Here is a 24,916-nt window from a genome sequence, read left to right as displayed (position 1 = left end):
TATAATGCCTTCCATAGTTGTTAAAGGAAAAACTAAATTTTTGTGTTAAAAGTTTAGTGAAATCCTTCTTACTGTTATTTTACTGGAAATTGATAAGTTCCCTTTTTATAAGGTAAAGAGAAAGTTTTGTTGTCACGTTTGTTTTAGTGGGAGAGTATTGGCTAAAAACCAGAGTTCTTTAGCAGATGTTACTTTGCCTTCAGTTGAATTGTCAATTGCAGTTTCATTATAAGTTAGCCGATTCCATAAAGTTAGCATAAACATTTGAACATAGGAATACATCCTGCTAAAATAATAGTACAGATAATTGGTAGTAGGGAACAAAAGATTTGGATTTTTTTTTGTTTCTGAAAGTTCTGAAAAGATAATTATGAGTAGCTTCTAAAAAAAGGAAAACTCTGGGGAGCAGCTAGGTGGTGCAGTGAATAGAGCACTGGCCCTGGAGTCAGAAGGAGCTGAGTTAAAATCCGGCCTCAGATACTTAACACAAAAACTAGCCGTGTGACCTTGGGCAAATCACTTAACCCCAATTGCCCTCCAAAAAGCAAAAAGAAAAGGAAAACTTTTGAAAAAAAATGCCTAGACTTTTAAATTTTCCTCCAGTCAGTAGATAGGATTGGTCGTTTTTACTTTTGCTGGAGGATCCTACAGTGAAATCAACTCTTCCATAACCCAATTTTAGAATGCTGCTGTGGGGCCATGCTGCTGTGGAACATCACAAGACATGTAAGAGCCTGGGAAAGTCACTATGGCAGCAACCGAGTGTGGGAGAAATCTTGTGTCTCCTGAATCGAGAGAAGATGATGAAGACCATTCTTCACTTCCCACAAAATAGAAGACTTCTGCTAAAGGAGGTATAGTTCTCAAGGACTGTTATTGCCTCTTTTTGATAGGGAGATACCTTCTTTTGATCATGTCAGTAGTGGTACAAATTTTCTGGTGGTCTTATTTCTTTTATTGCTGCAAGAGATTAATGTATTCCATGCAGAAGTTTTCTGTGCTAACTCATATTGAAGTTCAGAATCATTTTCAGTCTAACCCTACCTCCACCACCCTCTATTTGTGAAGTTGTTTTGTTGAACCTAAGCATAAAGTTTTCACCTTCATTTATCCCCATTAAATCTGATCTTACTTAATTTGGCTCTGTGTTCTAGCCCCAAACTCTTTTGTCATATTAGAATACTCATACACATCTGTGGTCTCATTGATGTAATTTTCCAGCCCACTGTTGCCTCCAGTGATAACTGAATGACATCCAGGAGTACGTCAGCAGAGTGCATAAACTGTTCGCTGGTTATCCTCACTCACTACAAGACCAATCCACATTTTTTGTCGTCTACATTTCTTTGATTTTGTCCTTCACTCCAGTTCTCTTTGATAGTTCTTTTTTGTTATACATTTACTGCTCACATTCACCAGGCACATCTCTATTGTTCTCTGAGTCATACTAAATTTTAATTAGAGGCTGTTATATTCCTTGACTTGCAGCGATAGAACACCACCAGTAAAATATTGGTATTAAAAATATGGGCCCTCATTTCAGGGAGAGGTTTGTGTCATACTTAAAGGAACTCTGTAATTTTTCATGGGCATTCCAGTCTGTTCTCCCACTTCTGTTTAAGTCTAGACAACCTTCCGTTTACGGGGCTGGGTCAAAACAGGGTTGCCCTGGAGCCAGCTCAAACTGGCCCACAAGAGCTAATTGTTAAATTTTCTGTGTGAGCATTTACCTTGGAAATTTACCAATACTGCAAATCAGGGCTTAATTTATTATTTTGATGCTCATCTAGATTTAAGAAAATAACTGAGAAAATGTTAATAATACAGATTAAACTTATAAGTGTGTCTTGAATACTCTTTTTTTTTGGTAGAACTCTTATTCAACATTTATTAGCACAACCCTGGTCCAAAATAGATATACTAATGGATGAACTCTATCAGTTATCCACTCACCTGTGTACCCAGTCTGGACAACTGGCAACCTATGAAACACTCATAAAATATATACCATATTAATACTGTTGTTTTTTTTTTTTTTTTTCAAAATAATGGTAGCATTTTATGCTTTTAAAGTCTTCTTATCTGTTTTAGCCCCAGAAATAGTGACCATGAGTTTCTCAAATTACAAAGTCATTGAGTTTTCTGGGATGAGGTAGCACTTCAGCTTAAGACTTTTATTTTAGTTTTGTCTTTTTCTACTTTAGGATGCAGAGGATATATTTAAAGACAAAAGCAACGTAGACTTGGATGAACTTTATGATCCCTGTTTTTTACTTCACCTCTTCAGTGAACTTACCAGACCAGGTAAAGGATGCTTTCTCTTTACAGGCCATTTTCTACTGTCTACTATTTATGCCTAATCCAGTTTACTTCATTAGATTCATGAATCAGAGAATATTCTTATTGGAAAGAACATTCACAACCACATAGTCTGACACATACCTGAGCAGAAAGCTCTTCCACATTCTCCCTATTATCAGAGAACCCAAATTCCAATCAAAGCTCTGCCTCTTAATACTTCTGTCCTGTCTCATTCTCTTTCTACTCTAGCACCCTATTCTTGATGGTTAAATAGCAATCCCTTTTAAAAATAATTAATGAGAGAGAGAGAGAGAGCTCGCATGAGTGCAAAGGCATTTATTAGGTACCTACTCTGTGCCAGGTATTTTGCTGAGTGCTAGAGATACAAATAAGCAAGACTGCCCTGCCTTCAAGGAGCTTTCATTCTAATTTAGGAAGACAACACATAAGGAAGAGCCTCTTCCAGGGTGGAGATGGCCAGAAAGTAGCATGGAGGCCTGATTCTGGGAGTCTAAGGTGGCAAGGGGATGAGTTGGGGGTTGAGAATGATGCCAGTACCAGTGATGGATTTGCACTTTTTCTTTTTTTTTCTTTGGAGGAGGGAAGGCAGGGCAATTGGGGTTAAGTGACTTGCCCAAGGTCACATACCTATAAATGTCTGAAGCCAGATTTGAACTCAGGTCCTCCTGACTCCAGGACCAGTGCTCTGTTCACTGTGCCACATAGCCACCCCTGGACTTACACTTTTAACATTTTATTTGGGGATTTAAAACATTTAGATTTTTGGTGGCAAAGTTGTCTGAAGTCACAAAACAGTATTGTAGAAGTCAAAGGTATCAAGAACTGAGTGATTTTTTTAAGCTAAAAATATGTTTGATTTGCTTCTACCTTTGTCCTGATGAGTGAGTAGCCCTGTAGCAGAATGTTTATTCCTCTTCTCTCGTTTCTGGAATTTGATTTTGGGAGCATGGGACTGTGTACTTTCATCACCCTCCAGGGAGCCTTGTCTGGCTTCTCCTGGCAAGGATTTTGCTCAGTTCCTTGTGCTTCTGGTTCTCGTGGCCCTCTGTGCACAGGCACTTGTCTTTAGAGAAACCTCAGTTTGTTGAAGATGGATGGCTGTTCTCTTGTCCTTTCTCTCTGGAACCTTGGCCCAGAAACGGTTCATCCAAGGTTGTTTAATAGTGACAACGAGGGCTGTTTTTTCCATGGTGGATTCTTATTTCCACAGAACTGTACTGAAATTCTTAGGTTATTTTTCACAAATCAAAGCGACATGATGCTGATTGACTCAACTAAGATTCAGACCTCACATTCCATACCTTCCCTCATTAAAGTTGTCACAGTAGCAGATTTCACTGCTTGTTAAAAGGGTGACAAAGAAATCAAATAGCATATTCCTGGAATCTTACCATTCCCCAAACTTTATTTGTCTCTGATGATTGTAACTATAACTATTTGATAGTTCACTGAGAAAAGACCTTGTCAGAGTCATTTAAATCCAGCCTTCAGGCTGATAAGCCTGTCACCAGAAGTCTTCAGTTGTACCTTTGCAAGGTTCTTTAAACAAATATGATGTCATTGATTGTGTTTGACTTTTTTTTAAATAGCTTCTTATTTGGCAGGGATTTTGCATGTTTTGAATACCATAAGGATAGTTTTTTCCCAGGGGCAGGAATGTTACTAAAGTGAGATTTTTAGGAAGTGCCAGGGTGGCCATAAAGCAAGGAATTGGAGTTTCCTCTAGGTCACATGGAAAATGTACATCTGTTAATAGGAAAGTATCTGATTACTAAAAATAATTCCAGCTAGTTAAAGAAATTTTTTTTAATCTCCTTAGAAATGAAGTCTACATGTAATCCATTGTTAGGTCTTTACACTTTGTGATCTGAGGACCAACCTGGCTAACTTCAGAGACCTCATTGCTAAGTTCCTAGGGTATATATAACTTATCTCATTTGGTGATTCTCTGAAAGTTGTAGGAAGTCAATTCAGATTAGAAAATAAGAGCCTCTCTCTGATCACACTGTCACACAGCTGTCATTACTTGAGGGATACTTTATTAGAGACATCATGGTGTAGAACACTAGTGTGGGAGTCCAGATTTTGGTCTGAAATTTGATGTCAGGCAAGTCACTTAGCCTATTTGTTCTTCAGTTTCCTCATTTGCAATATTGTTATAATACTACTTGGGTCATGTCCCGCACTTTGTAAAGTGAATTTGAAAGAGCAATGCTTATATAACACAAGTAGTAGTATCCAAGTTTACACATGAGGAAGCAAAGACTGAAAGAGTTTTATGGGACAAAATCTTTTCGCTCTTTGGTAGCATGATTTACTTGCCCAAGGTTACCTAATTTAATTAGTGAATGGCAAAATGTGGACTTGAACCTCTGTCTCCTGCTGTGCAGTTTCTTGCTCTTTTGGTGGGGCTGTACTGTCACACTGCTTCCTCCTGTGCATGTTTATCTGAAATGTATCTGTAATGGCATAGTCACATTACTTCTTTAAGATGTAATATTTACAGTTTCTGAAATAATAACATTTAATCATAATTCTGAAATAGACAATTCAATTTTTTTTTTAAAAAAGAGCATTGCTAATCCTATCCCTGAACTTTGTAAAAGGTCTTCTTTTCAGTTCCGCTTTTCCTTCTTTTCTCTTCTGCTAATCTTATGTCAGGCTCCTAGTCCTGGGAAGAACTTTTTTACATATACAACTCACTTCTTTAGCATTCATAAGAATAATCAGAAGACATGACTACAAATAAATAAATACTCAGTATCAGTAAAGGAGATAATAAAAGAGCACCTGATTGCAATTTATGAATCCAGGTCGCTTAACCTCAACAAACAATATCCTCAGTTACTGAAAGACCTTAGATAGATTATTGCTGAACCACTGTCAGTGAGATGAAAGACTGTGGTGAATGGGAGTGGTGCCACAAGACTGGAGAAGGGCAAATATCTTGGTTTGGTTTTTTTTGGAGGGGGGAAGGCAGGGAATTTGGGGTTAAGTGACTTGCCCAAGATCACACAGCTAGTAAGTGTTAAGTGTCTGAGGCCAGATTTGAACTCAGGTCCTCCTGACTCCAGGGCCGGTGCTCTATTCACTGTGCCACCTAGCCACCCCTATCTTGGTTTTCATAAAAGGAAAGAGAATAGAAAATATAAATTATAGGACTGGGAGCTTGACTGATTTGTGGGAAAATTCTAGAATTTATTATTAAAGAAATTGTTTAGTGAACTCCTAAAAAAGAAAGGATTACAAAGGGAATAAGTCATGACAGACTAACTTTATTTTCTTTTTGAAGGATTACTAAACTAATGGATAGAGGAATACTGTGGATATAGTTTGCCTAGATTCTAGCTAATTTTTTGAGAAAGTCTCACATACTATTCTTATGGAAAAGATAGCTGTGGACTAGGTAATAATACATTGAAATAGATTTAGAACTGGGCAAATGACCAGTCTCTTGAGAGTTGTTAGTGGTTCAGTCTCAGCTTGCCAGATCTACAGTAAAATTCCTAGGGTATGTACCGGGTCTGTTTTATCAATGATGGATAAAGGTACAAGCAGAATGCTAATCAGACTCTATGACACAAAGTTGGGAGGGGTAACTAACACACTGAATGATAAAATCAGGATCCAAAAAGACTCTCTAGGCTGGAGCATTGGGATGAATATAAGACACATTCATCAGAGGTGTATGTGTAGGCTTAGATTCATGTTAAAAAAAAATCAGCTTTCCCAGTACCAGGGTGGGGGGTCCTGGGTAAGGCAGCAGCTTGTATAAAATGGTCTGGTGGTTTTAGTGAACTAGAAGTGGAAGATGAACTGGCTGTCTGTTGAAGCAACCATATGAATCAGGAGGATGGTATGGTGACCAAAAAACCCAGTGTAGGTGGCATAATTAGAGTCACCATTTTTAGGAAAAAAGGTGGTGATGACTCCTCTATTCTCCACCCTGGTCAAACCACATGGTAGAACACCATGTTCAGTTCTGGGCACCACAGTTTAGGAACATCATTGTTAAGCTTGAGAGTGTGCAGAAGTAAGTGCAGATATTTGAAGTTCTCTCTTATAGAAAAGGGATTAAATTAATTCTTTTTGGCCATAGGAGGTAGAACCACAAATAATGGGTGAAAGTTGAAATGAAGTAAATTGAGGTTTGACATCAGGGAAAATATTTTAATAATTAGAGTTAGACAAAAGTAGACTGAACTACCTTGGGAGGTAGTGGGTTATCCATCCTTTGTAGGTCTTCAAGCAAAGACTAGATAACCACTTGTCAGGTGAGTTATACTGAGGATTCTTTTCTGGGTGTGAATTGGACTAGAAGGCCATTGAGGTTCCTTCCTTGTCTCAGATTCTGTGATTCTGAGATTTTATTGAGCAAAATTTTTCTATTTCCTAAATTCAGTTCACTTTCACTGAACATTTATGTTAAGTATGTAATGTCAGTCACTTGTTAGGCACTGGGGTTACAGAGAGAATGATCTTGCCCTCAAGGAACTTTTATTCCTACATTTTTTTTTTTTTGCTTTTTAGAGGGCAATTGGGGTTAAGTGATTTGCCCAAGGTCAAGTTTTTGTATTATGTGTCTGAGGCCGGATCGGAACTCAAGTCCTCCTGACTCCACGGCTAGTGCTCTATTCACTGTGCCACTTAGCCACCCCTAATTATTTACATTTTTGATAGAAAACTTTAGCAAATTTCAGTAGTAGATATTGTAGCCCTGCTTTTTGGTCTGGACTTAAGATTGTATGTTTTAGGAGATTCTCTGCAAGGACACTCACTCTGACAATGAAAATTGACAAGTTTTCTTAAACTTAGAGTGTTACAGAGTTGAGTTGCCTGGGATACTGAGAAGTCCAATGATTTACCCAGGATCACATAGCCAGTATATGTTAGGGGCAGAACTTGAACCCCTATCTTCCTGACTCTGAAACCAGATTTCTGTTATACCATATTGCTTCACTAACATTGTTTTTATTGTTTGTTTCCTTATAGAATTTGTCATGGATTGTCACAGATTTGTTGATTCCAATGCCCTGGGCCTCACAGTTTCTGCACTTAGCAGTTATGATCCTCACATGCGAGCAGCAGCTTATTATGTCCTGGTTTCCTATTACTCCCATTTGGAAGGGGCTCGATTTCGAGAACAGCCACAGGTAAGATCAACTGTGCTGATAGAAATAGTCTTTAGAGAATTGGTTCTCCACAGGATCTTCACCAAAAAAACAATTATGGATGAAGAATGAAGTTTTATAGAAAGAGAGCAAAAGTTCTCCTTTGTAGAATGGTTTGGAAAGCTGACTTTGAGCCACAAATTTCTGTTTAGTTTGGAAAGGTATTTTTGGTCCAAGCTTTAAGGGTCAAATTGTTCTCCTTTTCCCTCCTCCCACCAACTTGACAGTTGCAACATCCAGCTGGACACTGGTCTCTAACAATAATTGAGTATGTGAGGTTACAATGTTATTTTGTGCTGTCATATAATTATGTTAAAGGAAGACTTGACAGGGGAAAAGGGGGGAAGGGTAAGGAAGGAGATCAAAAAAGAAGAAATGAAAAGAATGAGGGAAATTAAGAAAAGGAGAAGGTGGGAGAATGTAGAATGGGGAAAACTGAAGCTCTGAAATTTCTCAGAGCTGTCTTTGGACATTTGTTTGACTTATGATGGAGTTGATTGACTAGCTCTGTAGTGAAGAAAACGATGTGCCATCACCAACAGTATTTCTCCTATTATTCCTGTAGCCACGGGAATGGCAGTTTTTGTCTTATTCTGCCTTAGAGAAGAGTTTGCATTCTGATTGTAGTAAACAACTTGATACCATTCCCCCATGATACTCATTTCTCTTTGTATAATTTTTTTCCTTCAAGCTGCTCTATCTCTTGGACATAGTGAAAAATGGAATCAGAAAACAGAACCTCAGATTCACTTACACCTTGACTCTCTTTATTGCCAAAACTGCCTTGCAGATTCTGAAACCAGGTATTACCGATTCACTTGTGTTTGGAGTAGAAATTAAAAATGAAGTCTGATCAGAATGGCTCGTGACTATGTGAATTAGTGTTCAGGTTTGTGATTTTAGAGTTGCTTAGCAAGGGTCCTGAGTGCTAGGCCTGAAAAGCAGTAGGGCTTTAAGTAACAAAAATATGATTCATGGGCCTGATGGATATTGCATTACTTCTCCACTTCCCTCCCCTTGTGATCACTGATAGCAGGTGGCATCAAACTTTGTGGGAGTGGGGTGTTTGGCCTATCATGGTAGCATTTTCCCCCTTTGAGAACCTGTGGTTCAGGGGTGGTGATCTGTCGCATCAAGGCCACATGTGAAAGTGACTCCAAAAGTGAAGCTTGGATTCAGTCAAAGGGCTGCACTTGAGGACCTAGAGGACTACGTGTGGCCTCGAGGCTGCAGGCTCCCCACCTCTGCTGTGGGGAGATAGTCGAAGATGTTTGTGATATTTTAGAACTTGACCTGAGAGATCATTTAAGTCAGTTCTCACTTTAGAGGTGAGAAAACTGTGGCCCAGAAAGGGTAGAGAATTACTTGTGCAAGGTTATAAGACTATATAATCAAGTTTTTTGATTTCCCAGTATTCTTTATAGTAGAACATGCATCCCAGCAGAGGAAGTTCTAGAAGGAAAAAAATATGTGGTAGATTTTTAACTTTTTGTGGAAAGTAGGGGAGAGTATATTATAAAATTTTTTATTGTTGCAAAATGACCTCTAAGTGAAAACCTCTAAGCCCATAATAACAGCTAGCATTTAAGATAGAGCTTTAAGATTTACATATGTTATTTCTTGATCCTCTTGACAACCTTGAGGTAAATGTTTTTACTACCCCATTTTACAGATGAAAAAACTAGGCTGAGAAAGGTTATATAACTTAACCTCACCCAGCTAGTAACCATTTGAGACAGAATTTGAACTCAGGTCTTGTTAATTTCAAATCCAGGATCTATCCACAACATCTTCTAACTGCCTGCTTGTGGGAGAAAAAAACACTTCACTCTGTTTTAGCTAAAACAATGAAGCATAATTTTTAAGTTTATAAGGATTTCAATTTTTAGAGAGTCTGACTGAATTCCTTCTGCTAATCAGAAAATCCCTCTTCCCTGAACAATTTCAAATTCATAGTAATTATAATCTTGAAATAAAAAGTGAAGAAATTCTGTAGCAAGATACAACAAAAGTGCGTAATTTTCACTTAGAAGTTGGAATTATTCACCAAAAGAAACAATTAATGTTGAAATACTAATGGGGGTGAGGGGTGGGGCAAGAGCTGCATTCCTGAAAGTTTTGCTTCTTTTCGTCTGGTAAACAAAAAGGACAGTTCTTCTCTTGGTTTGATGAACAAAAGGACTTTCCCTCTCCCGTTGGGGAGTGGGGGCTTGAGGTGGATTAAGTACACTACCTAATTTACTTTAGGCATTAATTCAGACTTGAATCCGACTTGGAACTTCTGGAAGGAGGAATAGATAATGAACCTTTATTAGACACTTGTAAGCTGCATGAAGAGCTTGGATTATACATGTGTGCAAACGAGAGAGTCCCTCCACTCGAGTAGCAGTCAGATGCAGGTGGGGGTGCTTGAAAGCAGGTGGGAGGATGATTATAAGGAGAAGACTTCCTACTCTGGGGGCAGGTCTGCTGCTGAGTAGGTGGAGAAGGGGAGAGAGGGAGGAGTGTAGTAGCTTGTGATCTAAAAGGAGCTTTGGACGGGGGAGGGCCGATGGAAACTGGAGGCAATGAGCCCTGGAATCCAGAAGACTTAGGTTCACATTCTACTTAGATATTTATGTGTCCCATGATCCTGGACAAATCACTTGACCCCTCTGAGTTTTGGTTTCCTCATCTATAAAATTGAGATAATCATATTATCCACTTCATTGCATTATGGTAAGATGAAATGGAACACTGCGTGTAAAGTACTTGCCAGGCTTTAAAGCACCTGTTAAGTGTGAGGTATTATTACTGTTATTTGGAAATTTTAAAGCATTATAAAGGCAGCATTATTATGTCATATCTGCCTTTATGCTTATGGTGAGAGATTAGTGCAACAAAAGATAAAATTATGTTTCTGGTAAGGCATGGTATAAGCCACTTAGGTTTCCTTAGCCAAGAATCTTTCTGCCTGTAACAGTGAAGGATCAGGCTTGAGGTCATGAATGAGTCTGTTGAGGATGTAAAGTTAAGTTGTCTTATGTCTGGCATTTTATTAACTAGAAATCTTTGTGCAACATTTCTGAACTTAGGAGAAAAGGAGATAATATATTAAAGCACTATGAAAATTTGAAGGATATAGAGGCACCTTTATGCCCTAAAATATCTGTATCAGAAGAGGATTACATTAGGTACTATTTATCATTAACTGTGTTCTTTTGCAGTTTAATTTTTTGAAATGTAATTAATTTATGTTATGCAGAAAATTCCACTTCCTAATTATGGCAGAAAACAAGAAAAACTTATCATGTGTGACTATTGGGACTTAACATTTTAAATAACTGCTTGAATTTGTTTCCAGAGGAGCACATGTACATGAAGATAAACAAATTCCTTTTGTCACATCAGGACTTATACTTGAACAAAGTGCCAGGATTCTATAACTTTTTCTACAGCTCTGACTTAGAGGTAAGTCAGTTCAACAAATAATATTTAAGCACCTACTATGGGCATACTTGAGCTAGCTAGCTGGCTCAGTGGGTAGACTGCTGGGCCTGGAGTCAGGAAGAATCGAATTAAAATCTAGCTTCAGACACTTACCAGTTGTGTGACCCTTGTCAAGTCACTTAACCTCTGTTTGCGTTAAATCACTGGAGAAGGAAATGGCAAACCCATCCAGGACCTTTGCCGAGAAAACTTCGTGGGTGGTATGTATCGTCCACAGGGTCACAAAGAGTCAGACACAATGGAACAGCAACAATGGAGATATGAAATGTTTCTGGACTGTCTTGGGCTTCTGACCATTGCAATGTTGAAAATAAGAGTTAAGAGATGTTCGAATCTACAAGTACTTTGATACTGGAATTTTCTCTTTTTAGTTTTAAAGTAGGACCAAAAAGCCTCGAAAATTCTTTCTTTAATTCTGAAGGCCTGATTTTTTAAAACTATTCTGAAGCTTAGATTTTTAGCAGGTGTCTGATGAAAGTTCCTGAGTTAAATATAAACTAGGCTTGCATAGTAGTTGCCATTTTGCCTTTTGGCTTAACCCAGTCAAGGTTTGACTACCAAGTCAGTCCTTGTTCTGACCTGAAGGAATGGAATCTAAAATGAGATGGACAAGGGCTGGACTATATTTTGTTTTGTTATTGTAATCCTAGCCCCTATAACCGGGCTCAAAAATCCCACCTACATTGGGTTTAAAGATAAGGAATGAACCTTTGGTTTCATTGGTATGGGGAAACTCCCAGGGAGAAAATTTCCTTTTACCAAAGCTTATCAGCAATTCCTCTAGAATTTATGGGATTAGAAAGTTGCCCAGTGCAGTTAAGATGCCAAGTGACTAAGTCTTCCTGACTTTATGGTTGCCTCTCTATCCACTGTGCCACACTAACTCTCCCTGAAAGAAAATAAATACCTAAAATCAGAAGTCAGTGCAGTTATTGAGGTCTGTGTTGCATTGGTGACTTCTCATAAATAGCATTCTTTGACCAGATGAACAACATACACAGATTGGCCCTCATCTGCAGAGTCCTGGTGGGCACCAATGCATCAGGTGACTTGGCCAGGGCTCGCATAGCCAGGGTGTGTCAGAAGGGAGACTGGAACCCAGACCTTTTTGACCTGGAGGCCACCTCTGTATCCTGCTCCACACTGCTTTGTGCTACACACCATTGTACATAAAAAGATAACTAAGAGGAAAAAGACCTATACATAACTGAATAGCCAGGAATCATCCCAGAAAACAGATAATGTGGCATAAGCCATCTCTTCTCAGCAGAGAGACTGGGGGCCACTAAGACAGGCAGAATGTCATCTCCACTGTCAGGTGTTACTTCCACTTGCTTTTGCTTTACAGACTTGCTTTTTAAGAGGGAGGATTAAATTCTGGTGTTTTGGAGAAGGGACAAAAATGACAGTGATTTAAAAACAAAAGGCATCCAAAAAGCTAAGACATTTTAAAAATCTAATTTAAAGTTTTGCCGTAGATAACATGTTCCTTTTTTGCTTGGATTACAGTATAGAATAGAACAGGAGTGGATATTTGAACTTCTGAGGCAAGGAATTCGAGACACACACTGCTATGATTTGTATTCCTCTCAGAGGATTTTCCATGTCATCCTGTCTTTCTTCAACAGCCCATTGTGCGATGAAACAATGCAGGTAAGGTGTATTTCCAAAAGCTTATTTGAGAAAGAAAAGTATGTGTACATTCTCATGTTCATCATCTGAAAGCCAGGACTGTGCCTTCTAATCCCAACCTCGCTGCAAATACTTCCCTGGTTTACTACTGTGACCTTTCATTGGTTTTTAGTGTGGGGAAATAAGATATTTATAATGCCTTCTTTATTACAGTCAGGTTTTTTTAGGAGATATAGTGCAGTTTGTGTTCAGTATTTGCTTTCTGCCCACTTCTAAAAATGTATTCTCAAAAAACATTTTGTACTGCTTGTTCCTTTATGCCGTTACCCTTCCATTATAAGGTCCTTTTATTTCCCCCAAGAGGGAAGACATATTTAGTCATCTTATTCTTTTTGAGACTAAATAGTGAAAAGATAAATTATGCCATCTAAGGAGATAAGTAAGCCTCTTGCTTTAGGAACCCTCAATCCACTTAGCTCTGGTTTAGCATATGGAGGTTGTATGTAACCAAATGAGACTCTAGAAAACAAAGAGAGTTTGTGTATCCCAAAATGACAAACTGACTTGGAAATATTAACATGAACATCAAAAGATGTTCATTTTTCCCCCCCAGAATTCAATCTAGATTTATGTGTGTTCTAAAGAGCAACAGACAGTTGGAAGAAATAAATATGACAGAATTCTTGTACTCTCTAGTGTTTGTTCACTTCTAGCATAAATTTGTAAACATTTTGAAATATGGTCCCATGACCTTTGTTTTGGTTTCTAAAATGATACTAGGTTTGGATAAGTACGAGTGACGAGTGAGTAGAGACTAAAGGAGCATTGTTTGGTTTTTTTGTTTGTTTGTTTGTTTGTTTTTTGCCTTTTGGAGGGCAATTGGGGTTAAGTAACTTGCCCAAGGTTACACGGCTAGTTTTTTGTGTGTGTGGGTGGGTGTTAAGTGTCTGAGGCCAGAACCGAAGTAGGGTCCTCCTGACTCCAGGGCCGGCGCTTTACTCACTGTGCTACCTAGCCACCCCTAAAGGAGCATTGTTAACAGAAGTAAGGAATAGAATATTTTTATACAGACTTAGTTCACTTAGATTTTTTTATATAAGTGTTCCTAAGCTCCCATACATCTAGGGATTCTAAAACTCTCAAATAGTATATACAGGTTAAGAAACAGAGGCATAGAGAAGGAAAACGGACCCTCCTGGTTAACTTGGTAGCAGATCAGTAAACATAATCCTGAACTCTGTACTAATCAGGTACTTGATTTTGTTGGGTTTTTAATTTTATGTGTGCTAATTCCTGATGATGGACTGTTTTTCATTTTGTCTTTGTATCTTTGGTGCCCACACAGTGCCTTGTACATAGTAGGCATATAATGAATGATTGTTGGATTGGACTAGAGTGTATCAACGTAAGTGGCAATTTAGAACTGAGACCCAGTGATTAAAAATTAAAATTTGTGTGGTACAATGTGATATTCTTCATTACAGATATTTTGTTTTCCATAAACATCTAATACCTATAGCACACTTTTTAAAAGTTTATCATTTAAACAAAGCCTTTTTTTTCCTATGGAGGAGTTACTTTTATCTTTTTGGTTTTTTTGTTTTCAGAACTGGATTCTAGAAATCCTTCAGAATGCTGCCCATATTACAAAAGCTGCCTTTGAAATTGTGCAGGAACATAGTGTTTTAACTTGGATTTTGCATATTCTTGGGAAAAAGTGAGTACCTCTTCCCTTTACTGTGTGTTTGTTCATATTAGGAGAAGACATTGATGGCTCATCTACTTTCATTAGCGTTGAGTAGAATTTTCACAGATTCAGAGTTGGAGTGACCTCAAAGACTAAAGTCCAACCCATTTCTCAATGGAAATCCCTTATACAATATCTCTCCCCAGTGATAAACCAGCCATTCATCAAAAATAAATGAATGAGTGAAGTCATTGAAACACCAAGTTCCATTGAATCCATGACACCACTTAATATTACTGAAATAATGTCTTTCTAATTTTTAAAATGTTCTTTGGGTTTCCCATTTGTGCCAATGACTCAAGTGTCAGCCTTGACTCATCAGCCAGCTCCATAAGAGATTCTTTAGTTTCCTTTACGTGTGCAGTGTCCTGTTCTGGAAGATGATTCACCAATTTAAAGTTTCAAGATAATAGGTCCTTGGATGTCAGCTTTTATGTTACCAAAAAGTATTGAGTTTGGGTTTGGAACAACACAGTCATTCCTTAATTACAATAGGAAAGAAGCACATTTGACCTTTTCAAAAATTCACATTCAAATTTACCTTCAAGACTGACCTTCAAACATGATACCTGAACAACATTATCTACTGACAGTTATTCAGAATATAAATGGCCAGTGGGGAGCCCCCAGTGAGGAGATAACACAGAAACCATCTTTAATACTAAATGGAGAACAACCAGGATGGCAGAATAGGAGGGAATGGTGCTCTCCCGCCACTGCATGACTTCACTCTGCACATCAAAGGGCTCAGAGCTAATCACTGGAGAAGTGGGGATCTGAGACTGCCCCCCAATGAAGAGCGGGTCTTTTGTGCAATCACTTGACTCCTCAAGAATGAATAAGCAAAAAACTAATATTATCACTAGCATTTGTATACTGCTCGGGGGTTTGCAAAGCCCTCATTTGATCCTTACAACAATCCTGGGATGTGGTGGTTGTTATTATTATTATCCCCATTTTGCTTTTCAGTAAACTGGGGCAAATAGAAGTTAAATGACTTAGTAAATATCTGAGGCTGAATTTGAGCTCAGGTCTTCCTGAATCCAGACCCAGTTCTCTGTCCACAGCAGCACCCAACTCTTAAGTCCAGTGTTACACAAACTTAGCAAAAATAGAAGAAGAGATCCTACCAAATTCTTTCTATGAGTTTTGATAATTATATCAGAGAGAGACAAAAAGCAGGAAAGAAAATTATAGACCAACATCTCTAGTGCACATTAATGCAACATTTTATATACATATATGTATATATACATGCATATTCATGTATGTACACATATATACATGCAAACATATATATAGATCTATATCTGGCTATAGATAGGTAGGTAGATAGACAGACCATGAGCCAGCATTACATGTGATGTAAATAAACCAGAGTCCTTTCCAGTAAGATAAGGGATGAGGCAAAATTGTTCATTGTCATTCTTGTTCTAGAAGGGCCAATGATAGCAATAAGATAAAAAGAAGAAATTGAGGAAAGAAACAAAGGCAAAGAACAAACAAAGCTATTGATTTTTGCAAATTATGTGATTCTTAGAGAATCAATTAAAAATTTGATTGAAACAATAACTTTCACAAAGTTACAGGGTATAAAATTAAGCCACGTAAATTATCAGCTCATTTGTAAAATAAGAAGTTTGGACTAGATGGTCTCTGAGGCTTATTTATATATCCAATGAGCTTATTTTATTTCAGTAGATCTGTGATCTCATTGATGTGGGCATTCTGTCAGTTGATCATCTACTCTCGTGTAGCAGACAGAACACTTCGATTTTGTCTTTTGGGGAGGAGATTAATAAAAATTCATTAACAGGCAGCAATGAGAAATAGACTGGCAGTGACAAATGCCCAAATGGTCTACACAGAACAGTATGTCATCTTTAATGTACACTAAGTTTGCTTGATATTACAAAAAAGAGAAGAACAATTCTGGGAGTACAAGAACTGGGAGAGATGGATGAACAGTGTAGCAAACCTTTCAGGATATTCAATGACCTACTTTAGATTTTATGAAATACTCCCTAGTCAGCAATATCATTTTTTCCTTACTAAAAAATAGCATTGTTGGGGCGACTGGGTGACACAGTGAATAGAGCACCGGCCCTGGAGTCAGGAGGACCTGAGTTCAAATCCAGCCTCAGACATTTAACACTTACTAGCCATGTGACCCTGGGCAAGTCACTTAACCCCAATTGCCCTGCCCTCCCCCCTCAAAAAAGAAAATAGAATTATCTACCAGTTCTACACTAGGAAAGGTGGTGATCAAGTGCTGGATTAGAGTCAAAGGATGAAGCTTTCAATCCATTTACCTTCTCTGGGTCTTAACTGAGAAATAAAAGGATAAACAAGGTCATCTTTAAGGTGCCTCCCAGCTCTAGGTCTCCAATTGTTGGAAAGTGAGAATAGTTTAAAAGATTATATATCCAAGCACTGACTCTGGGTCGTACCCTGGAAATCTTTCTTTTCTATTATGCAATAAGGACAGCAGAGTCTTTTGCACTGTGGGGTTCCTGAATATTTGAGAAGCAGAAAAATTACAGAATTTTAGATTTAGGGCTCTGCATCCATCTAGTCCCACCCTCTTATAGGTGAGGAATCTGAGGTCCAGAGAGGTCAGGGGACTTGTTAAGAGTCATGCATGTAGTAAGTGGCAAAGTGCTATTTGAACAGATGTCTTCTGACTCGGTATTTTCTACTGTACCGTGCTGCCTGTTCAGAAGGGAAAAACAAAGATGTTCAAACATCATGCAGATATATTGGTGGTGCACATTTCAAAAATGTTTGCGAAAGTCTTTTGAAAACTCTGCTATACGAATATAGGGTGGTATTATTGCTATTTTTATAATAAACACCATGTGGTATAATAAATTGCAAAGACATAAGGGGCTGCTCTAGGGATATAGGTAACTTGTCAGGAAAGATGTTACATTTATCTTTAGAATATACTGAAACTGAAAAGTGAGAATTTATTTGGGACATATCACTTTAATAAAACAGAAACTGTTTTTTATAACTTATGTACCATATTGATCATGTTTTCAACTTCAAACATTTCCAGCACAACATTGATGAATATTTTCCAAATTTTTCAGTTTCATTTCTTTGATAAGAAACATTTTACTATATCAGTATATGTATTTCATAAGGTTAATTTAAAATCATTTTCTTGGTGTTTTTAAAAAAACAGTATACAACTAAATAAATGAATAAACAGGCCCATCAGTGCAACAGATTAAGTATGTATCATACTGAAAGTAAATGAATCTAGTAGCTCTAGTATTAGATATAGCTAAAGACCTGTACTACTGGGGGCCAATGTGTGAATTTGTTTTCTGTGCTTATTTGTTACATGGTTTTTGTATTTCTAAACACAAAATACTGATATTAAATGATCTAGAGTTGATTTGTTATGTTTGCTCTTATATGGTGCTTTCTTTATTTTTGGCTTTTAATTGAGACAGTCTGATAAGAAATCTTGTATGAGAAATCAGAAACAAACTATCAGTAACAGAACCTTTATCTAGATCTCAAGAGGTTTTTTTTTTTTTGCCTTTTGGAGGGCAATTGGGGTTAAATAACTTGTCCAAGGTACACAGCTAGTTTTTTTTTTTGTATGGGTGTTAAGAGTCTGAGGCTGGAATCGAACTCAGGTCCTCCTGACTCAAGGGCCAGAGCATTACTCACTGCACCACCTAGCCTTCCCAATCTCAAGAGTTTTGTTTTTTTTTTTTAAAGCAATTGGGGTTAAGTAACTTGCTCGAGGTTACACGGGTGCTAAGTATCTGAGCCTGGATTCGATCCCTAGGGCATTCCGACACTGGGGCCAGTGCTCTTACTCACTGTGCTACCTGGCCGCCCCTTCAAGAGTTTTTAAAAGTATTTTTCGTATAATTTTTGAAGAAAGAAATGTTGCCCAGTTGTGAACCTATGGTCCCAAGTCTAGTGTATTACTTTATAGATCATCCTGGGAGCTCTTTTAGATTTGTGGATAGCATAAATTAAACTGCTTCACTTACCTGTATTAGAAAATAGCTTAGTTGGGTTTTTTGAAGCCTAATTCAGTAGTCCTTTATTTTAGTCGATTGATTTAGTTGGAAAGGCAGCAATTTTGAAAGAATACTGAGAGGTGTCTATCTTTGGTTGTAGGTTTTTGGAAAACCAGATCTTATCCAACATTATATCCTTGCTGCATACTCTATGGGTATCCAACTTGGGGAACAAAAGAGTGGAGACACAGGATGACCATCCCTGTGAACTTGTGGCTGCACAGTCATCAAAGCTTCTTCCTCTACAATTTGTCAATGAATTCCTCTATGTTTTGGTTGTGTTGGTGAAATATCTTCAGTAAGTGTCCCCACACTGTGTATTTGGGACTGTCCTGCTAATGAGCGTGTCAACTCAGAAAAAATTACATCTCCTTGCCTTCATTTTCTTCCCTTACGTAGTAGACACTGGGTCTGTGAGAACTTAAAGTACTTTGTAAAATGTTTTAGGTCAGACCAGTGACCCATCCAGCTTAGGGTGCTGTCTACGCCAGGGATACCAAGAAATAGTTTGTAAATGGGTAGAGTTGTCTGCCAAAATTCCAGTCAAATAAAGTTAAGGATGTATCATAAACTTTATTATCATCCCTTAATAACCAGTTAAGGATTAGTCATGTATGGCTTTGTTTAAAGCCTCAAATCCATCTGTATTTTTAGTCTGAAGTAGTACTTAAGCTTTTGTTTTATTTCAAATAGTTCATCCTCACTAGACACTCATAAGATGAGAAGAAAAACATTAATTATTATTCAGTCACTGTTTTTGTTTGACAAAAGAACTTAAGACCTAGAATTTGTGACTTAACTAAGTAACACATATCATAATAGTAAGTTGATCACAAAACCCTGACAGATCTCTTGAAAATATTAAGAACAGGTTATTCATAATTTAAGTTGCTAAGTAGCCATCTTACTTAGGGTAGGTAAAGACTGGAAAAAGCATCATTGGCCAAGGGAACTGACTTAGTTCTATAAATATTTGGATATATAATTTTTTTACTTTTAAAAACAAAAGTTTTTGTGTTATATGGATATTTGAGGTTGCATGTAGAGTTAAGAAAGCTATGTTTGTCCATGGTCAACAGAATCTTGTCAGTTTTCTGCTGTGTTTGATCATAACTTAAAAGTTTAGAGATACATTGAAAACTTTGATGGCTTTCCAGAAAGAGCAGTAGGGTACAGTAGTGGAGGCCACTGTGTTACTGGTTTTTATTTAGAAATTAAATTCATATCTATTGTTCAGTATTTCCTATCTTTAGGAGTCTATGGTAGCTCATGTAGGCAAAAGATAACTAGTGTTATTTGAATAGAAATCCATGTGAGCTGCAAGAGTATTGAAGTCCTGCAAGGTTTTTTCTGCCAGTGTCTTTCAAGATTTCTTGGCATAGCTTGTGTCTGTTTTGTACTGCTAGGATACTAAACCTAGAGAGGAAAATCTTTTGAGTAAGTTTCTGTCGTTTTTTGATCCTTGTATAGGCCCACCTTGGATTCTGTCCAGATCACTCACTTTTTTAGTACTTTAAGCTCTGTGCTGAGGTACCGAAAAACTGTTTTAGAAGCCTTCAAGGACATGGACCGACTAACTGTGAATGAACACGTGTTTTCTACCAAGGAAGTCCTCATGCTCTTGCATAAGTGGAGCATAATTATGGGAGATGTTAAGCTCCAAGAAGACCTGAAAACAGTGATTGAAAAATACCAAGTCAAGGAATTAATGAGTAAGTTTTAAAGTTGATATCTGTTTATGTAACAGTGTCATTTCATCCATACTAGGGAATCTAATTCCGCTACAGTCTTTTCTAACCAAACACTTAACATGTATTTCTTCTATGTCCTAGAGAGCAAGCAGCAGGAAAGGGTTCAAGTTACAGGCCTGTGCCTCAAGTGAAACACTGTTGTTCTTCTCTTTCAGCTTTTTCTCTATGTCCTTTGCTACCCAAAACCCCCTGGACTGAACTTTCTTATTCAAGGTAGTACTTGGGGTGTCTCAGTTTCATTTAGCATGACAGAGGAAAACTCCATGGTTAGGAGGATTCTTTCCTATACTTTTATCTTTTTGTTTTAATTTTGCATAAACTTTTTAATTTTTTGAATTAAAAAAAAATTTGAACTTAGTATTAAATACCATATACATTTTGGACCAGAAGGAACAGATTATACATAAAGTCTTACATATATACTTCCCATGCCTTTTCATTTAGGATCATTCGTTTAAAGTGAGATAGAACCTGAGAGTTAATATAATCCAGACTTCTTGTTTGGATCAGGAGACTGATGCTCAGAGGGAAGTGATTTGCCTGAGATCACATAACTAGGAAATGACAGACTAAAATTCGAATCCAGGTCCTCTAACTCTAAACCTCATGTCTTGCTATACCAGTTTGTTTCATTTGCCCCCTAGAGCAGGAAGGGAAACAGGTTATACAGAGCTAGGTTGTTTTTAGAGTGTTGTAAGACTACCATTCCATCAATGTAGCTACTTTTTTTACACTTTCCTATAATTATTCTTTATATATGTGATACTCTGTACTATTTGTTATACCAACCTAAGTTTTTTTTCCACCTTCCCTTGGCTTGTTTTGGTCCTTGTCCTGAAAAGCCCTTATTTGCCCCACCCCTGTCCTCCAAACTTTTCCTTTCAAATCCTACCCATTCTTCTGTGGCCCATCTCATCTCATCCCAGATACCCATACATCTGCCCTGATCCCATCTCCTTGCCATACATAATATCCTTTCTGAATTCCCAAAGCATTACATACCTCCTTCATTGAACTTAAATATTCTTTCTTGCCTGTTTTTTTATGTATTATGTCTCCTTCATGGGACTGTAAGCTCCATGAAAGTGGAGACTGTGTCTTACTAATCCTTCACAGTACCTTGCAACTACCGAGAGCTCAATAAATATGTCTAATAAGTGAGAACAAGTACTTAGTTACATTCATATGACCTAAGATATTTTTTTCTTTGTGTGACAGAAATTATTAAAGATAGGAACAAACCCCCTGCACCAGCTCGATCTAAAACTCAGCGTAAAAAGAAGATGGAGATGGATCCAGAAGAGACAGCTGATCCAGAGTTAAAGGCTTCCAGCCTGAAGAAGTGCAGAGATCTTCTGAGGTCCATCTTGACCCACTGGGAGCCCGTATTCCCTCTAGCAGAGACAGAGCCAAAGCAAGGGCAGGTCCACTTAGCTCCTCGCCCTGAGAGTGACACAGTGGGTCTCGTGGGTGTCACTGCCATTCTGGTGGCCAGATGGGGGATCAGCTCTCTGACTGACCCAGTCCTGGATGTCCAGGGTGTTCCAGAGGTCCTCAGGTGGTTTAAAAGCAGCATTTTGCCCCACCACATGGTTGTCACAGAACTTCTCAGAGATGTTATGTGGAGAAATAGCATCTTTAAGCTGTATAGCCAGCTTTCCAGTGCTAGAGAACTGAAAACACCCACTCAGAGCATCCTCTGCCTCTTCAGTACAATTATGCTTCACTTGATGGCATCCCAGGGTCCAATTGAGAACTCTTTTCATGAAGTACTAGAAACAATTGCTCTTTCTTCTACAGATGAAGAAAACAAAATGAAACAAGGTAAGATGCATTTGTTCATTTAAGCAATCAGCAGACAAGCATTTAGTGAAGCCCCTGCTACGTGCTAGGCACCCTGCGAAGTGCTAGGTGTGCAAAGACAAGAGCAAAGAGTTACTTTAGGAGTTAACCTATTGAGGAAGACAGCATGTACACCTAGCATGTGCAAAACAGACAGGAAGGAAGCAAGCATTTATTAAATGCCTACTATGTGCCAGCCACTGTACTAAATGCTTTACAGTTATCTTACTTGATCCTCACAACAGCCCTGGAAGGTAGATGCTGTTATCTCTTATTTACAGTTGAGGAAACTAAGGCAGATAGAGGCTAAGGAACTGACCCAGGGTCATACAACTAATGTCAGGTCAGATTTGAACTTGGATCTTCCTGATTTCAGGCCCAGTGTCATATTCATTGTGCCACCTAAATGCAGAATAGTTTAGGGAGGAAGGGTACTATACCACCCAAAGGCACCAGCAAAGGCTTCATGTAGAAGAAGGTGGTGCCTGAGCTAAGAGGAAATAAAGGCATTTTATGCAACAGAGGTGGGGGCAGGGTGCAGTGAGGGTAGGGGAAGAAGAATGCATGAGGCTAGCCTGGGCTAGTTGGGATGCCATGTGTGAGGAATAGCAAGGAAGTGAGTTTGGGCAGAGTACAGGAAAGGAGTAATATATAATAAGACTGGAAAGGAAGGGTGGAGCCAGGTTCTAAAGGGCTTTAAAATCAGAGGAGGAGTTTGTACTTTGTCCTAGAGGCAATAGGGAGCCACTAAAATTGATTGAGTAAGGGAGTGACATGGCCAGATCTGTGCTTAAGAAAAATCAGTTTGGCAGCTCTATAGAGGATGCACAGAACAGGAAGAGACACCAATTTGGAGGCCATTTCCATATACTTAAGAGGTAATAAGGTCTCAGATTGAAGTGGTGACTGTGTGAGTAGAGAGGAGTATGAGAGAAGGGAGTGAGGAGACACACAAGATGTTGTAAGGGCAGAAATGGTGAGATCTGGTTACTGATTGGATATATGGAAGGGGGGCGGTTGAGGTTGACTTGGTAAACTTTGGTGGGAATAATAATGATGCCTTTTGAAATAGGGAAATAGATAAGTTCAGGAAAGGGGATGTTTGGAGACTAGATAATGAATTCTGTTTTATACATGTTGCATTTAGGTGGCTGGGGAACATCCACTTTTAAATGTTCAATAGGCGATTGGTGATTTGGGACTGGAGCTCAAGAGAGACTGGGGCTGGATATATAGTGCTGGGAATCATCTGTGTAGAGGTGATATTTAAGCTCTTGGGAGCTGCTTATATCGAATTGAGAGTATAGAAAGAGAAGACAGCCTAAGACTGAGCCTTAGGGTATATCCTATCCAAGGGGGTGATACAGATAATGAGCCAGCAAGGGAAACTGAGGAGAAGCTATCAGACAGGTAGGAGGAGAGCCGGGAGAAGGTAGTGATTAAAAAACAACCAAACAAACCCAGAGGAAAGAGTATTGGAGGTAGATTGGTGTCAGCAGTGTTGAGTGTAGAAGATGAAAGCCAGATTGGAGAGGATTGAGAAGTGAATGAGAAGAGAGCAAGTGAAGGTAAAGTGTAGACAGATTTTTCTAGGAGTTTGACTGAGAATGGAAGAAAAGATAGAAAATCATAACTTGAGGGAGGGGGCGGCCAGGTAGCACAGCGAGTAAGAGCACCAGCTCCAGTGTTGGAATGACCTGGAGATCGAATCCCGGGCTCAGACACTTAGCACCCACCCAGAAACACCTGGCTGTGTAACCTTGAGCAAGTTACTTAACCCCAATTGCTTAGGGGCGGCCAGGTGGCTCAGCGAGTAAAAGCACCAGCTCCAGTGTCGGGATGACCTGGATCAAATCTGGGCTCAGATACTCAGCACCACACCCAGAAATAACCGGCTGTGTAACCTTGAGCAAGTTACTTAACCCCGATTGCTTTAAAAAAAATAATAACTTGAGGGAGGATGTCAGGGTATAGTAATTATTTTTAAGGATGGGGAAGAATTGGGCATGTTTGTGGGCAGCAGGATCAGAACCAGTAGAAAGGGAAAAATGAAAGATTAGTGAAGGTAATTGAGGGGACAATCTACTGGAGAAGATAGAGGATGGAATAAAGGTGTTGACCTTGTTGATGAGAAGGGCCACCTCACTACCAGAGACTAGAATAAAGGAGTAAAGAAAGGATGATGTCAGGAGGCTTTGAGATAAAGTGAAGGAGAGAAGGGGGAGCTCAGGGTTAAGCTCTTTTTTCAGTAAAATATGAATCAAAAGTCCTGAGCTGAAAGTGTTGGGTCAAGGAAAACATGGGAAGCTTGAGAAGAGTTCATGTTTAGGTAAAATTTTCTAGTGAACCCAGTCATCTGGATTGGTTGACTTCCAGTACCACTCATCCGCACCTGAACAGGCTTGGAGTGGGTGGAGGGTAGTAGCAGTACTGAGCTGGGATTTGACAAGGCATTAACAGTAATAGGACAGGGACAGGGCTTCCACTGTAGAGGACTGTAGAGCTGGGGGGGGGGGGGGGGGGTGTCAAGACTGGGAGGAAGAGAGAAAAATGAAGTCAAGGCAGGACTAATGACTCGAGAGACAGCTAAGGGGTAGAGGAAGTGAGAGGTCACCATGAAGAAGGAGGGTATATCATAGGGAGAGATGAAATGGAAAAAAGTGCCAGGGTTTTGATTACGGAATTGGAATGCCTTTGAATGGTGAGGAAATCTGTGGTGTGGCCATTCCTCTGTATCTCTGGGTTAGAATAAAAGAGTAGGTCACATGACTTGAGGAACTTGGGGATTTGGGAGGTCTAGGTATTTGAGGAAGCAAATAGGTGCCTTTTAAAGCATAGAGCTGCAGCTGGGAACAGCCTCAGAGGCCAGCTCTAAGCCTCTTATTTTACAAACCAGGAAACTGAGGCCCAGGG

At 38.8% G+C, this 24,916-nt stretch overlaps 1 protein-coding gene across 2 annotated transcripts in view; it reads left to right on the top strand.

The window, feature by feature from the left end:
* Positions 1-24,916, top strand: part of URB1 (URB1 ribosome biogenesis homolog) — a 110,061-nt gene that overhangs the window by 82,512 nt on the left and 2,633 nt on the right. For both annotated transcript variants that reach the window (XM_069074896.1, XM_069074897.1), the window contains 10 exons: positions 683-854; positions 2,205-2,304; positions 7,315-7,475; positions 8,185-8,296; positions 10,837-10,943; positions 12,492-12,635; positions 14,222-14,331; positions 18,511-18,708; positions 19,881-20,122; positions 21,380-21,985. In XM_069074896.1, coding sequence (XP_068930997.1) covers positions 683-854; positions 2,205-2,304; positions 7,315-7,475; positions 8,185-8,296; positions 10,837-10,943; positions 12,492-12,635; positions 14,222-14,331; positions 18,511-18,708; positions 19,881-20,122; positions 21,380-21,985 — 1,952 coding nt within the window. The remainder of the gene's footprint in view (positions 1-682; positions 855-2,204; positions 2,305-7,314; positions 7,476-8,184; positions 8,297-10,836; positions 10,944-12,491; positions 12,636-14,221; positions 14,332-18,510; positions 18,709-19,880; positions 20,123-21,379; positions 21,986-24,916) is intronic.

Source organism: Petaurus breviceps, unplaced genomic scaffold (assembly GCF_028583685.1).
Source record: "Petaurus breviceps papuanus isolate PSGF00001 unplaced genomic scaffold, PetGlider_PUasm1.0 90897, whole genome shotgun sequence".
In the NCBI taxonomy this organism is placed as follows: domain Eukaryota; kingdom Metazoa; phylum Chordata; class Mammalia; order Diprotodontia; family Petauridae; genus Petaurus; species Petaurus breviceps.
Note: the sequence above shows the minus strand (reverse complement) of the source record. Positions and strands in the feature narration are given on the sequence as shown.